This window comes from Bombus bifarius, unplaced genomic scaffold (genome assembly GCF_011952205.1).
Source record: "Bombus bifarius isolate JDL3187 unplaced genomic scaffold, Bbif_JDL3187 scf7180000009565, whole genome shotgun sequence".
Taxonomy (NCBI): domain Eukaryota; kingdom Metazoa; phylum Arthropoda; class Insecta; order Hymenoptera; family Apidae; genus Bombus; species Bombus bifarius.
In genome coordinates, this window is record NW_022885198.1 from 214932 (window position 1) to 230335 (window position 15404).

The 15404-nt window shown below is 30.8% G+C and overlaps 1 protein-coding gene across 5 annotated transcripts in view; it reads right to left on the reverse strand.

The window, feature by feature from the left end:
• LOC117215369 (putative thiamine transporter SLC35F3) overlaps positions 1–11081 on the reverse strand; it is a 47726-nt gene extending 36645 nt beyond the window's left edge. For 2 of the 5 annotated variants that reach the window (XM_033461735.1, XM_033461737.1), the window contains exons 1-4: positions 10604–11078; positions 8746–8897; positions 2254–2495; positions 1493–1639 (exon numbers count right to left, since the gene is read on the reverse strand). In XM_033461735.1, the coding sequence (XP_033317626.1) occupies positions 1493–1639; positions 2254–2495; positions 8746–8884 (528 nt within the window). In that variant the 5' untranslated portion in view covers positions 8885–8897; positions 10604–11078. Of the gene's footprint in view, positions 1–1492; positions 1640–2253; positions 2496–8745; positions 8898–10603 lie in introns of all 5 variants that reach the window. The other 3 variants (XM_033461736.1, XM_033461734.1, XM_033461739.1) reach the window with 3 other exon arrangements.
• Between the last annotated feature and the right edge of the window lie 4323 nt (positions 11082–15404).

Sequence of the window (15404 nt, forward strand, 5' to 3'; positions counted from 1 at the left end):
GTGTTTATTTGTATCGTTGATTGTTCGTTCCGGGTGTCGATCGTGTCTGGTTTTGATGTTTCTATTTTCCGTTTCTTTGTAATATTAGCGTCGTTGGTGCGGAGAGTTCTGTTACACTTCTGCCACGGAGGAGGTAGCGCGGGGTGGTTGCGAGTTTGCTCCGGAGAGCCTGGTCGCGATTGCTGGGCCATCATCGAGCTAGTCAATTCAAAATGAATAACTAGTCGTGAGGCTATGAGGCTAGTATTCGGGTTGGGGTTAGGTGCGTGGGATTTTCTTCTCCCTAAAGGGTAGGAAACACTTGGCTGTGTTCACTTTCGACAGTTGGGCGACACGTGTTGTTTTCGGACTACACTGGGCACTGGAGACACGTCTGCACGCTTCGGCACTCCACAGCGAACTGAGGATGGCACCGAGATGTCTGCAGATTCTTGGTGCGCACCCTCAATAGTCTTAAGTACCCACCAGGGGCCTTGGCATTTTCATAGTTAAGGTCCTTCGGACCAAGCGAGTATTTCCTGTCTTAGATTTTCCTTTACGTTTATTGTCTACCACGTGTTAGCTTAGAAAGTTGGTTTTCTTCACATCTGGTATGTTCCATTAGCAACTTTTTCGCGAGGGCGGCTCGCGAACCCTTCCTGGTTCACCAACCGTCTTATTATCTAATCGGAGACGGTTTCTACTGCTCTCACTTCCTTAACCAAAATTGTCATCAACAAATCCGATAGTCCCGTGTCCTTAGACACACCCACCCCTAGCTTTCCTCAGACACAGTATCGTCAGTAAGACTTCACTTATTCTGTATCCTTAGAATAGTCAACATATCTTTACCGGTTTCTACTCTTATAACAGTCACGTACTTAACGTATCAGTGTAACTAAGTCTTACATAACGTGGTTGGAGTGAATTGTGATTTATGTTAATTCAGTGTGTATTCCGTTGTGATTGCTGAATTCGTAATAAAGTTTAATTAAAACAAAATTAATAGGTATGTTACGACTCAGCTATTTTATTTCATCAACCAACCCCAAAAATTACGTGACAGCACACACGCCTTCTTCTAGAACATTCGGCGGAAGGACCGTTGGGATATCGATGGCTCATTAGGCACTTCGGCGATATACATTGTCGCCGAGTGCTGCCACATCTTTATCTCCATCATCAGTCCATCGGATTTTAAGTGTGCCGGTCGTGACACATACGCCGTAAAGACATAAACAAATACAAGTTTCCACTTTCATTTTTTTGTTTTACTAGAATGAGGAAATAGCCTAAACCATGTCTAAACTAAACGCACCATGTGCCGTCCCGAAACTCAGTTTTCGTAGATTCATTATCAGACTATTCTTAGACATCCTTTAATATTACTAATGTATCTAATTCTGGCTTATTATAATGCATTAATTTACTATTTGTTTCATAGAAACTTTATTTTAAGATGAACCATATTCAAAAATGTAAAAAGAGAGATTTGAAGATAGGATATACTTACATGTTGATGACGCCCTGTAATAGATGAGTTAGAAAACGATGAATAATTAGGAGTTTCGTATTTGTAAAAATACAAATATCTGATACAATGTGTCGCACCGACCCAACTTGCTGTGACACATATTGTGACGCACACTCCAAAATATATCTGAAATCATAACATACCAACATCTTGAAAAATAATTAATAGATATATTTTTCAAATTCTACGAGCCATAAAAATCCATGTTCAATTTATGTATAAAATTAATCAAAACGATTTTTTTGTCATTTTTGTAAGTTTTATAATTCCGTAACATGTAGGAGAACGAACAAAAAAGAATGAAAGTGCTTATCAGTCAGGATAGAAGAAATAAATAAGCAGTCAACATGTAACAAAGGAATTGTACTCTAACAATATATAAAGCGCTATAAAAGTAATATTATTATAATATAATAATAATAATATTATATAATATAATATTAACATGATTATTGATTATGGAAGAATAAGCTAAAGCTAAAATTTTAGAATAAACTTCTGTTATATGAAGATCCATACTAAAGTTTTCTGACAGTATAGTAAAAGTGACTTTAACCACTGTAAGAAAATGGTATAAACAAATGAAATGATAGATTGTTATTTTTAAACTGAAAGGAGCAGCATAAAAGATTTGTTCATTTTTAAAAAGTGAGATTGCTTCAATCATATACATACATCCAACATTTCCTGTTTTCTTCTGTTATTACAGACAAATAAATAAATATTAGAAATCAATAGACCTTTTTTGCAGATTCGGCGCAACAAGATGCGTAACAAGTGGATAAGGAGTTGGGCCTTTGTTGATAAGTAACTGGTGGTACTGTCACATGAGGCTGAACTTGAGTTTGATTTGTATTGTGCCCTTGATTATCTGCACTTCCTCCAGAACCAACTCCGCTTCTAGTTGTTTCCAAAGAACGACAACTCGGTACAGAATCACCACAGCCACCACTAACGCTACATCCTTGTTGCTGTTCACAGCCTACACATTTATATCAAATAATTATAATTGAAATAAAATTCTTTTCAAGGACGCTTACAATTCAAGTAACAAACATCATGTAAACCAGTCTTATTATAGTTACACTGAATTTATAATTCAATATTATAAGTATGTGTGACGCGAGATATAAATTCTTTAAAATTTACATTATACTATCTATAATATTTATTATATTGTGACTGAGTAAAACATTTTTTTTTAATTTTAAATGACAATCGTTATTGGTTTTCACGAAATTTTGTGTTCACGAAATTAGATAGTTCTTCCAAAAATATTTCATGTAAGGGACATACGCAAATGATTTTGTTACGAGCATCATATCGTTATTCTACACTTTTGGAGCAGCGAAGATCTACAAAAACAATAGGTACAAAATTGATCTTGATTTTCAATTCAAGGTCAAATTTGGAGGAAGGAAAACGAGATCGATGTTAATGAAGTCGACACTGATGTACGTGGTAGTGATAAAAGTCGATTAATCTTTTTTCAAAATTCAGAGACTCATCCGTTACGGGTTTCCTACGTACTCGCGTAAATACAGGCCAGTTGGAAGTACAATTAATTGATCCTAACATGACCGTACAAGGAATCCTAATAGACTTCGCGAGGAAGAGCACAGAATAGTACGTGAGAGAATCAGCGAATTAATCAGAGCCAAAAATCATAAGGCCTAGTGATTCACCGTTCGCGAGTCCTATGTTACTCGCGAAGACGAACGACGGTTCAGGTAGATTGAGTGTAGATTTTCGAGAACTAAATAAAAATACGGTCGCGGATCGGTGTCCTTTACCCCTTATTGCGGATCAAATCGCGAGATTGCAAAAGCGAGATATTTTATTAGTCTGGGCATGGCCAGCGGGTTTCTCCAAATCCCTATTCATCTTAATTCTAGGAAATATACAGCGTAGGTTACCCTCGATGGACAATTTTCACAATAAGTTGTTGTTTTCTTCAAATCCTTTTGTGCCTTTGTTCGGCCCATTGGACGTCTTTTATTTGCATAGCATGGTTGCGTGCGCGTCTAGTGTTTCTTTCGGAATCGGTTTTTCCGAACGGCGATATTGCGCTGACTCCATCGAAAACAAGGACTTTGCATTTTTGACAACCCTAATGATTTTGCGACTAATACTTGTCTAAATGTTCTAAGGTTTATGCTCTTCCTTGCTGCAATTTTGTAAACCATCAAGGCGTTTACCACAGAAATCCTCAGAAGGAGTCGCATGCTAGATCTTCTGTACCATTTGATCCTTTTTCTAATATTGGTGACGTAAGGAACCATTTGGTCGGAATAATCTGTACCACACGTTCCTTCGTTATGTTCAACAACAGTTAGTGGTTTTAATGCGGCGAACTAACGAAACGAGAGATCATTTTTGAGATTCCCTTGAAAACACGCGTAGCAGCCAACGTGCCATTCGTACATTGTTGTTTATTTTGATGAGGTTCTGGTAATTGCCGACTCCATGGATCAAGCTCTGGCAAGATTGTACACCGCGTTAAATACACTCGTAAACGCCGGATTTTCTTCTAATTTTTCTAAATGCTCGTTCCCAAACATATCGGTACTCTATTTGGGACATGTAATTCATGGTAGAGAGGTTCGCCCCAGCCCAGGCGGGATGCAGGCCTTGAGTTCTTTACCTAAACCAACGACCGTCGCACAGTATAGACAGTTCATGGGTTTAGTTCCTTACGTCCGAGAATTCGTCTCTAAATTTTCATAGGTAACGAAGCCTCTATGCACACTTACTTCCGGTAACAAAAACGAACTTGGACAGATAACGCGAGAGGATGAGGCGAGGGTTAGTTTCTGTCCTAACGGATGCTTTGGTGTTGATGATGTTTGCCCCTAATTACTCGATAGAGTTACATACCGACGCTGGTTTGGATGTATATGGGATTACTTTAATGCATAAGGTTGACGGTGAAAATAGAGTGGTAGGATATTATAGTAAAGGACCTAGCCCTACGGAATCTAGGTATTTTTCATATGAACTAGAGACGTTAGCAGTTGTTACACGCTGTTAAACATTGTCGCCGCTATTTACATGGACGAGAATTTCTTGTTGTTACTGATTGTAATTCCTTGAAGGCATCTAGTAACGGGGTGAATTTAAATGACCGGGCTTATAGGTGGTGGGCTTACTTACAAACTTTTACTTTCGACATTATGTATCAAGGAGGTAAACGAAAGGCCCACGTAGGTTTCTTCTCGCGAAACCCCGTAGACTTGGATCACCGTACGATCAACAAAGTCGTAGAGAAGGAAATCAATCCGACCGAAATCCCCGAAGATTGGCTATTAGCGGTACAACATCGCGAACTCCGAATTTCTGAGATCGTCAGTAAAGTGCAGAACGAGGAGCTCACGGAAGATATTGCGAATACGTATGAATTACGGTCCGGTACTCTTCATCGCAAAATACAGAGAAAAGGCAGAACTCTCTGCTTGCCATTGTCTCCAGAGGTTTTAGGTGCTTCGTTATTAACTATGTGCAACAGTCAATTATGCACTTAGGTTGGGATAAAACGCTCGAGAAACTATACGAGCATTACTGGTTCGAAGGAATGGCGAATCGGTAGTGTCCATACTCGTAGTATCCGGCCGTATCTTCGTTATAACACAACGATGGCCAACTCCAAGGGAGGTCTATCAAACGCCCACAACCCTGTTCCTGACTCTTCTCCGACATATATATAATAATGTATCTGGCATATCTACATGCAATAATAGATGCTATTTTTTCTATATCTGACTGCAAAATGTAAGCATATTATAAATAAAGTGAATTCCGAAACTAATGGAACTTTAACATTTCCTTCCAAAACGGAATTGAAAAGAATTGGAAATTCTTTTTAAAAAACGATTGAATTGCAACCCATTGTTTCTTTGAAATCTTTTATCTTCATAATAATTAGAATACGATACAATATAAAATTGAATTTCAAAGTTAAGGTCAATTTTGCTGCTACTTTTTGCAAATTTTTACCGTGTCAGAAATATAGAATAATGCTGAAATGTTCATGATAAATCATTTTCGAACAGGCTGTATATACAGGGTGGTTGGTAACTGGTGGTATGAGCGGAAAGAGGGTGATTCTACGCGAAAAAAGAAGTCGAAAATATAGAATAAAAATTTTTTTTTCTTTTTTTTTTAATTTTTCCATCGAGACAACGATCTACAGTGAGATCCGTTATAACGTACCGCACGCGTACCGAGCGAAAATTCAAAGTCGATTTTCTCGAAAACAAAGCCTCAAACGAAAAATTTTTATTCTATATTTTCGACTTCTTTTTTCGCGTAGAATCACCCCCTTTCCGCTTGTACCACCAGTTACCAACCACCCTGTATATTTATTTATATACATATATGTATACAAAAAATAATACATGTACATATATATTTGTAGCGGCACATGATTTAGAGAACAATTCAAATTCTGTTGTTGTTGTTTTGCCTCGGAGTATCAAGACCGTTAGGTTACAAGTAATATAAGAACAAATAAACTCCGGGCAAAAGAATGTCACTGCTACATGCAACCGTCAAATGTAGACGAATTCGAATTTTCCGGTTCTCCCTCCACCAGTATAAATAAATGGCCGCGATCGCAAGGAATGAATTACAGTCAGTTGTCGATCAGTTATCAACCAGTTATCAACCAGTTATCAACGAATTATCCGCGATTTAATTAACGAGTCATTAGCGATCCTATTTTACGACTTATACACTGTCTTAACAAATCGGTTAGTACGAGCGTCTTTGCGAACATTATCTGTATACTAATTTATCATTTTAAATATTATATATTCGACGGTTTCAACAACGAGCAATCTCATCCATTAAACCTCACCGACCAACCGCCCTCTACACATAAACCTCTACATATTATTTTATCGACAATTATAATAAAGTATAGAGAGGAAGAATAAATATAATAGTTGTGCTTTTTTTGCTTCTTGTTGCTACATGTAGCAAAATAATTCCAACAATCAAACAGTGCGTTAGAGAAACTTTTTATTCACACTGAGACACCTAATCTCAGGAATATTTGGGTTCTATTCGGTTTCAGACTAACAACACGTATACACTAAAGGAATATGTATCTGTTTCTCTTGCTTCGTGGTGCCGCGTATTTCCCATTTTTCTTTAATCTTCACCGTTTCGAATGGAAACAGGCAACAAACGGCGATTCTTGTTGTAGGAAACAAAAACACAAAAAAACAAAGAAACATTCGACGACAAGCTGCGACATTTGTAAGACATGGAATAGAACATTTTACAAAGTACTATGTATTTAAATATAATTCTCATAAACGTTCAAGTTACTTTACTTGTTACTTACTTACAAGTTACTTACTTACATATACATTATTAGTATCACTACTATTAAGGAAAAAGTAATTGAAAAGATTGGCAATATCGCACAAGAATAACATAAGTATATATCTAGTATACATATATAGAGGCAAATTAGAAAAACGCAAAACGTAAAAGTAAAAAAGGCATAAAAGTGAAATTAGAAGCCATTGTACCGAGAGACATTTTTAGTTGTTTTTGATTAGTTAAATTTTGTTCGTATATTATTTATTTATTTACGTAAATATTTTATTTCCGCATTAAAATATTCTGAAACGATCGATCCAAATTCCACGTGTTCAACTCAGCAATCACTATAATACCATAGTGCTCGGACAAGCCGATGCTGCAAGAAGCGCGAGAGGTCGGCAAGAGTATTTTATGAAATACGGTTGTAAATGTGTTAGCTGTTAGCTGGTACACGGATGAACCTAACGAGAAGTTAGAGAGCCACTAAGATTATTGTAAGCGGCAAAGAACTTGATACGACTTCAGGAAGACAAACAAACCTGATGCAAAATCAGGTAGTCGCAGAAGGGGTTTAGTTTTTGTGGACGAACCCGATGCGAAATCCGAGAAGCCATTGTGTTGTGATTTTCTTCAGATATAGACACATGAGAACGAGCCCAATGCGAAATTAGGAGTCGCAGAAAATGTTAGTATAGGTAACTTTGTTTGATAAAAGTCGACACGATAGTATAAAATCGAGCAATAAAATCGTCTCGTGTAGAGAATGTAATTTAATGTTAGCTTTTTAAAATAAAGGCAGTATGGGTTTTAAACAGATATATTTGTTAATTATTTTCCGCTATCTGTATCTTGAATGTCCATTGACAGCTTATTAGATTGGCAGATTTTTTCTTACGTTTTACGTTTCTTAGTTGTGGCATGTTTTCGATCGCTATTTGACGCTTTCCATTAAATTGTTATAGTGTTGTGTTGTTACTGCCTTGATCTTTGCTAATAGTGTAATTTTGACCAATTTTAGTGATCTTTAATTATATCATATATCAATATCCTTTGCTTTAGCCATTCGGAATTTAAATTTATTGAATAACAGATATACTCGATCTTATATTTACTGAAAATAACGAATATACTAATACACAGGTAACTGAACACATCTTATCAATTTAACGGCTTGAATGAAGCTGATGATAACAAATAATAATTTATACAAAAGCTTTGATTATTGACTCAATTTTGCTTTATTGTAATTCAAAGTCATTGAAATCGATGAGGTCACCCCTATTCCAAATAATAATTATAAAAGTCCTTCAAAAGAGTATAGCAGTTACAAAAAGATTAAGATTATTTCTTTGTCAGATTGACAAAAAAATCTTTAAAACATGCTACATCAAAAAGAACTAAACTTCAATCAAAATATCCATCAGTATATTTACATAAAAATTTCACTTTAAAATTTTAAACAACTAAAAAATAATTATGTCAGAGTCCAAGCTAATACCACTGAAATTTACAGAAAATTGTTCTAATCTTGAAAGAGAAGAATGCATATTTCTATACATTACAGTTAAAGAAAAATAAAAGTTATAAAGTAGTATTAAGAGGAATGCACCCTAAAACAAACATTGACACAATCACCAAGGAGTTAAAAGATTTTAATCATTGGATAAAATATAAATAACAGAGTAAAACACAACACAAAGCTACTACCGTTTAATATAAATAACAGAGAAATTTCTTTGACTTTTTAACCTTATCATATTACACAAATTAACATTAACAAATTAAATTATAATATAATACAAACTTTATGCGTTAATGTATGTGTTTCTATTGAGTAGCATAAAATATAGTATGAATATAATATATGTAGTACATTGAATAGACAATTAATATGGACTTACCAGAATTGTCATGAGTAATTTGTCCAGCAGTGTTTTGAGAGCCATGGTTCTGCTGATTGTCACCAAGAATAATACTTGAGGTATGAGTCTGCTGGGGATGAAATATTGTAGGAATATCCCCGACTCCTCTGCTACCCATGTTTAAGTTTGTTCTTTGAAACATGTAACATTTGTTGTCATCACACTTATATAAAAGTATAATATTATTTTACATTAATTCATATGAAATACTTGTGATATACGTATGAAAATGTTAATGAAGTCTGCTGTTGTAAAAGAGTACTGCAGTATAAATGTTAGTACACACAGTACTGTAATATAAACATTAGTACAAAGTCTTCGTAATTCCAAAATCTATTTTACTAAACTTTGAAATTTAATATCTTAGATTAGCATACTTATTATGCTATATACTAAAATATCTCTTATATATTAAAATATCAATATTCTCCAACATAGGTAATATATTGTTTTCCCAACATAGACTGATGAGGTCATTTTTTTCTATAGTTATGTATAGTAAAACTACCTAAATTTATTTGCTAACGTCTGTACTTGAAAGATACAAAGTGGTATACAAAATTAACTAATAACAAAGCAACTTTAAACAGGAGTCTGTTTTTACTTCTGTATCTATTTAAAATAACTACTCTATTATTCACAAAATTTTAGAATTTTATTAATAATCACATTTAATTAAACTTCATCATAATGATAATACTTAAATTTATAAACCTTTACATATACAATTAGTAGAAAATTATAAATAAGTGTACACTTAGTTTAAGATAGTAAATTATTTATAATGATATATTTAATATTTTGAGGGAATTAGAAATAAAAATAATATAGGTGTAAAAAATCTTTATTAATAAAAATGTAACATATCTAGAAGCACAAAATAATGAAAGTATTGTTTAAAAATGACACTTATTAATTTATTTTAAGTTAATAATTGATATTTTAAGCTATTATAACCAAATTTAATCTAAAAAATAATAATCTATGTTACTTTTCTTTTTAGCATCCATACACTGATGCTTATAAACAATTTACTGCAGAATACATATATTAAGAAAAATACTAACATTTTGATTTCATAAAGATGTAAAACTTGTTAAAACGCATGAACATTATAAACATGTGCAAAATATTTCATTAACAAGTACAATATCCAAAAGAAAATAAAAATGATTTAAATTTTATAATATACACATACATACATATATTAATTGGTATACATATATATACTTATTAAAATTAATTATTACCAGAATTTATATCAAACAGCTATTGACAACGAATAGAACGTAACTTATGAGAGATAATACTCACATATTTCATATGATATACTACTTACATTGGAATATATTAGATCTTTTTATAGATTATATTATATTAGATCTAGAAATCTAACAAATTTCTTTCTGTGAACTAATAAATTTAACATTTACGAAATATTTATTTTATAAATCTATATTTTTGTGTATATACATGAAGTAATTTCTTCGTTTTTAGGGGAAAACACTGATTAATTATTAGACATAACAATAATGAGAATTTATGTAATTTTTGCGACTTATGAATTAAAATTATATCTACATAAATAATGTATAAATAATTCCTTAAAATTTCTATGTTTAACAAAAGATGAACAAAATATTTTACCTTCTATACTTTTCCCAATTACTTTGATAAAATATGTAAGTAATATTTTTTAACTTTTATGTTCTACGTTAAATATTTTCATCTTTTAAAAAGCATAAAAACTTGCGATTCATACAAGTTAATAAAATGGTATAAAAACGTGTATGATGTTTTATAAACGAGTTTTTTCAAATCACAGAAATTGACATACCTTCTTTACATTTTTCATCGGAGATCATAACATGTCTTAAAGTTGATGTATCCATCGTTCACTATGCATTTAACTGGCTATTACATATCACAAGCACTGTCATTTTAGTTTTATTGTAATTACATCACACGATCGTTTCACTCTTTGTTGCTCCATCAGTTCTTTAGATTAAAATGTTTTATGGCTGCCCTATTAACGGAATCTAATAATGCAGTAGCTAGCAGAGAATTTGTATTCCACTGTCATTCAGTACAGCTTGTTATTTTTTAGACTGAATAAAATATATAATTCTTATTATTTATTAAGAAGTAACTTGAGTTACTCGATTACTTGGTTATGAAGAAACACAACATTAGTATAATATCCACATCGACGTTACTTTTTATATAAATTCAATACAACCTATACAAATGATCTTCAAGTAGTTTTACGTGTGCTATGCTATGTCACGCCATTGATTACTAGTAAACTTTGTACTACCACCCGTTTGGAACACCCTAGTTGCGTCTGCGCTTCGTTCACTTTCTATCTATGTATTTCATTGGGGTTTAAGAGACCATTCAGTGTACTGAATTATTGTGTGTTTATATTTCATTAAATTTAAATTTGCTGGAAAAAGTAATTTCCAGTAAAGTTGATGTTTCTAATCTGGAAACATATGAAACCACTTTTTACAAGTTGTCTAATACATTGCATCTAAGCATAAACATAGCAGCATTAATTTAAAAAGTTATGATATCGAAAGTATTATTGTAGAAGCATTGATCAATCTTATATACCAATTAAGTAATATAACAAAGGCAAAAACATCATTTATTAATCAATTATGTGCTCATTAGTACATGTTAATTATACAGTCATTTATAAATGATATACTTTTAAGTTTTACCTTTCTTTATTCAGCATTATTACATACATAAAAGTTTTAAAATAATTTAGATTCGATCTTTCTTTAAAAAGTGATTTTTTTTTATTTCGAGTATACATTATTAAAACGAAAAATGTAAATAAATATGTACATATATACAAGTCACACAATGTAATTTTAAGCATTTAATGTCAACACTTCTTTACTTATATCATTTGTACAACAAATAATTGTCAGAATTAATCATAGGCATAGAATATTACTATACATTTGCTAAATAATATGTTGTTCACTAAAACTAAACTAAATCTTCGTCACGAAAATTAAATATTTTTAATCTTTCTTCAATCGTAGATACATTTTTATTTAATCCCCCTATTACTCGTATGTATCTATATGGAACATATGAATACTAGCACTTACTGCTAAATGTTCACTATACTGACGGTTTATAAGATCGTGTATCGGTATGATACGCACCCTTGACATCGTACATGATACATTTCTCATATTACCCATAGAAGATATCTCTTGAATATTTCTTGGAATCAATTTTAAAGAACGACTATTTTTCGCAGATATTACAAAAGCTTTACAAAAGTAATTATTACACTCATAATAACAAAAAATGGTCATAAAATTCGTGTATTTGAGTCTTGGATGTTTTTAAAGAAGAACTTATTGCACTTTCTATTTCTCTTATTACTTCTTTAAATTCATTTTGTGAATTCTTTTCACCCCTTGAATCATAAAATATTTTTCACAAATTTTCATAAAATATTTATTGACAAAATATTTTTTCATTATACTCTAAATAATCCTATATAAAATACGCAAAAATACTATATAAAAAAGAATAGAATGTATTTTGGAATCATTTTCAAAACGCAAAAATCGGAATTATTTATTTTATCAAATTATATTGTTACCTCTACTATTACTTAGTCTATATTTCAAGTATCGCTTTAAACGCACATTATGTTGAAATATTTTCCGTGACGACTATTGGTTGTATTCAACGTATTTAACTTATTATAACATAGGCTAACGTAGAGTACAGGTTTTTAATATAATGTATAATCAAAATAAGAAGACAAACAAGCAATTGTTCATATTCACCGTTTCATTATTATGTTGCTCTGACAGTTTTATGCTTAACTAAAAGTATCAAATTTATTTAGATAAAATGCAATAAACATGGACCAAAAAGTAATCAATCAAATGCAAAATATGACTTTTTCCAATTTGATCCGACACGATTCTTTCTAAAAAATTAATTTCTTCGTTCTTAAAGTCGATTTTAGAACAGCTAAAACCTGAAATATTGTTGAAACTGTTAATTATACCGGGAAGTTCTTTAGATAAAAATTATATACTTTTAAGAAAAGAATAATTTTATATAATTAGTTTTTTATAGCTTGATGTGTAGAGGTCGTATAATGGTCAAATTAATTTTTTTTAATCATAATTCATATAGGTATTTTTTAATGTATTAATCAAATTACTCGTCACTCCCTGTAAAAGATTTATTAATTCGTTTATACCAAAAAGCACTAGTTTTGAGAAGATATTTCAATTAAAAAATTACGAAATGTTATTAGGATACCCATTTGCGATTGTTTTTTTAACACATGTTACTTTCTTTTAGAAGATGGTAAAGTCTAATGAGTGGTATTTATCTGTACTATTTTATGTGTTATTATAATAATGTTGATTCACTGATAATCTTTAGTGAAATAATAAATCTTATAAAATTTATCGGTGAGTGAACAGAATCATTAATTGCTGCGAAACAAAAGGTAGTAAGTACGTATAGTAGTAAGAAATAAGAGATAATTTAGGAAACAAAATTTAATATTACAATGAAGATTTTTTTAGTAAGGACGTACATTGTTAGATTATTTTTGTTTTTTCTAGAAATAATACTTCACAGAGATTCGTTTACATGGAAAAATTACTGTGACGGTCGTTACACTTACTTTTCTAGCACTCTGTACAGAAGTGTTATATAAAAGCAATTTATGTAAAAATGCAAACTGTTTCTTTTTATAAAATAAGGCTTACAAGATTTACAAGGACAAGTGAAATTAAAGTTTCTTATGTTCTTTTTTTCGTTTACTGTGTTAAACAATCAATTTACCAATAAATAAATACAAATAACATGAAAATATCATAATATTATTTTTTTACGCGAAATTATTTTTAAATATGCATCTATTACAATTGGTATTATATAACATACACTAAAATGTTATTTATATTACTTTTTACGTCTATTTTACTGTTCACAATATTTATTTTATTACGTTATAAAATATTGTCATTTTTTACATCGAAATATAATAATTTGTCAACTTCTCAGTAAAATTCCTTTTCTTTGCACTAACTTACATATTTCTTTTCAAGAGAAAAATAACAAATAGCAAAAGGTTTAATTAATACAAAAAAATAATTGCTATAGAGCGGGGAAAGAACATTTTGTATTCAAAAGTGAAAAAAGTTCGTTTCAGTTAACCAAGTTAATTTCATACACAATGCATTTTAATTAATGTTGAAATATGAACAGCGACTACCTAGCTTAAAAATTTTCTGTTATTTAAATTTCTAGTTAAATTATATGTTGTAAGTTAAAAACGATAAGTTTCTTCAAGATTTGTTTTATAAAAATGATAAAACAAGTTTCTTACATAAAATTCTTTATGTAATAAATATTAAGCGATACCATTTTCAAAAATTATAATTTCCCTAAAATAAGAGAAAACTACATAGAAAAAACTTAAGACATTTCATTTTTCCTGATTTTCTATGTAGGTTGTGATCTCTTAATTTAATTAAAAATTACAATCGTTCATATATTTCATAAAATATGTATTTTATTTCTTTTCAAATGTTAAGGTAATGGAAAATAAAATTAGACCAATTAAGTAAAAAATATTTTATTTTATACTTTTCTGAAATAAGAGTTTTGATTTATATTAAATAATATATGAATTAAATATCACTGAACTTACTTCATATTAATACTTGAAGTTTGTATTTTGTTATGTCTAAACAATCTAAAACCTATACGTTATTTTGTAAAAAAATGTAAGTACAAGTACATAATTATACAAATAGTACAGTCATACGCAATAATAAGAATAACTTATGTAGCAAATTACAGATGGACGAAAAAATTAGATCCACAGTGATACATTCAAATACATAATAGTAAAATTTTATAAACATATAGTAATATAAAAGAACACCAAACACAAATGAATGCACGAATGATTTTTATTTTCGCCATGCGTGCTTATAAATTACTCAAGAAAATTTTATGCAGTTCCATCTGTATTTACTATAATGACAAAAATTAGACAAATAAACCAAACATTGTAACAGTAGTAATTAAATTTACAGATTAATTACAGTCTTATTATAGAATAACACTTACAGATAAAGTACGTAAAAGAATTTTCACAGATATTATATACATTTAGTATGATATTCATCTTATGTTGAAGGTATCCAAAGTATGTGTAAAAATTAAGGAAAACAAATTAAGGTATATATGTAAAATAAAATATATTAAAAATCAGTTTTTATATAAATAAAACGTGCGTTATATTTATTTTATAATGGATTTTTAGACAAATTTGAAGAATTGCTTGTGTTATTCTACAATAAGTGATTTGCTTATTATTAATAAGACTGTAAAAGTCTTGGTGTGTATCACATTTTGTACGATAGATAAATTCAACAATTGCAAGTCTTTTGTGAGTTATTTTATATTTATAACAATAATATGTCTACTATTCAACTCTTGGAGTTGGTATTTAAAACATATGCATATAGAAGCATATAAGTGGAAGAGTACAAGAAACATAATTTGACTGACTAATAAAGCATTATGCTGCATTCTTAATCTACACTTAAAGTTGTATCATTATG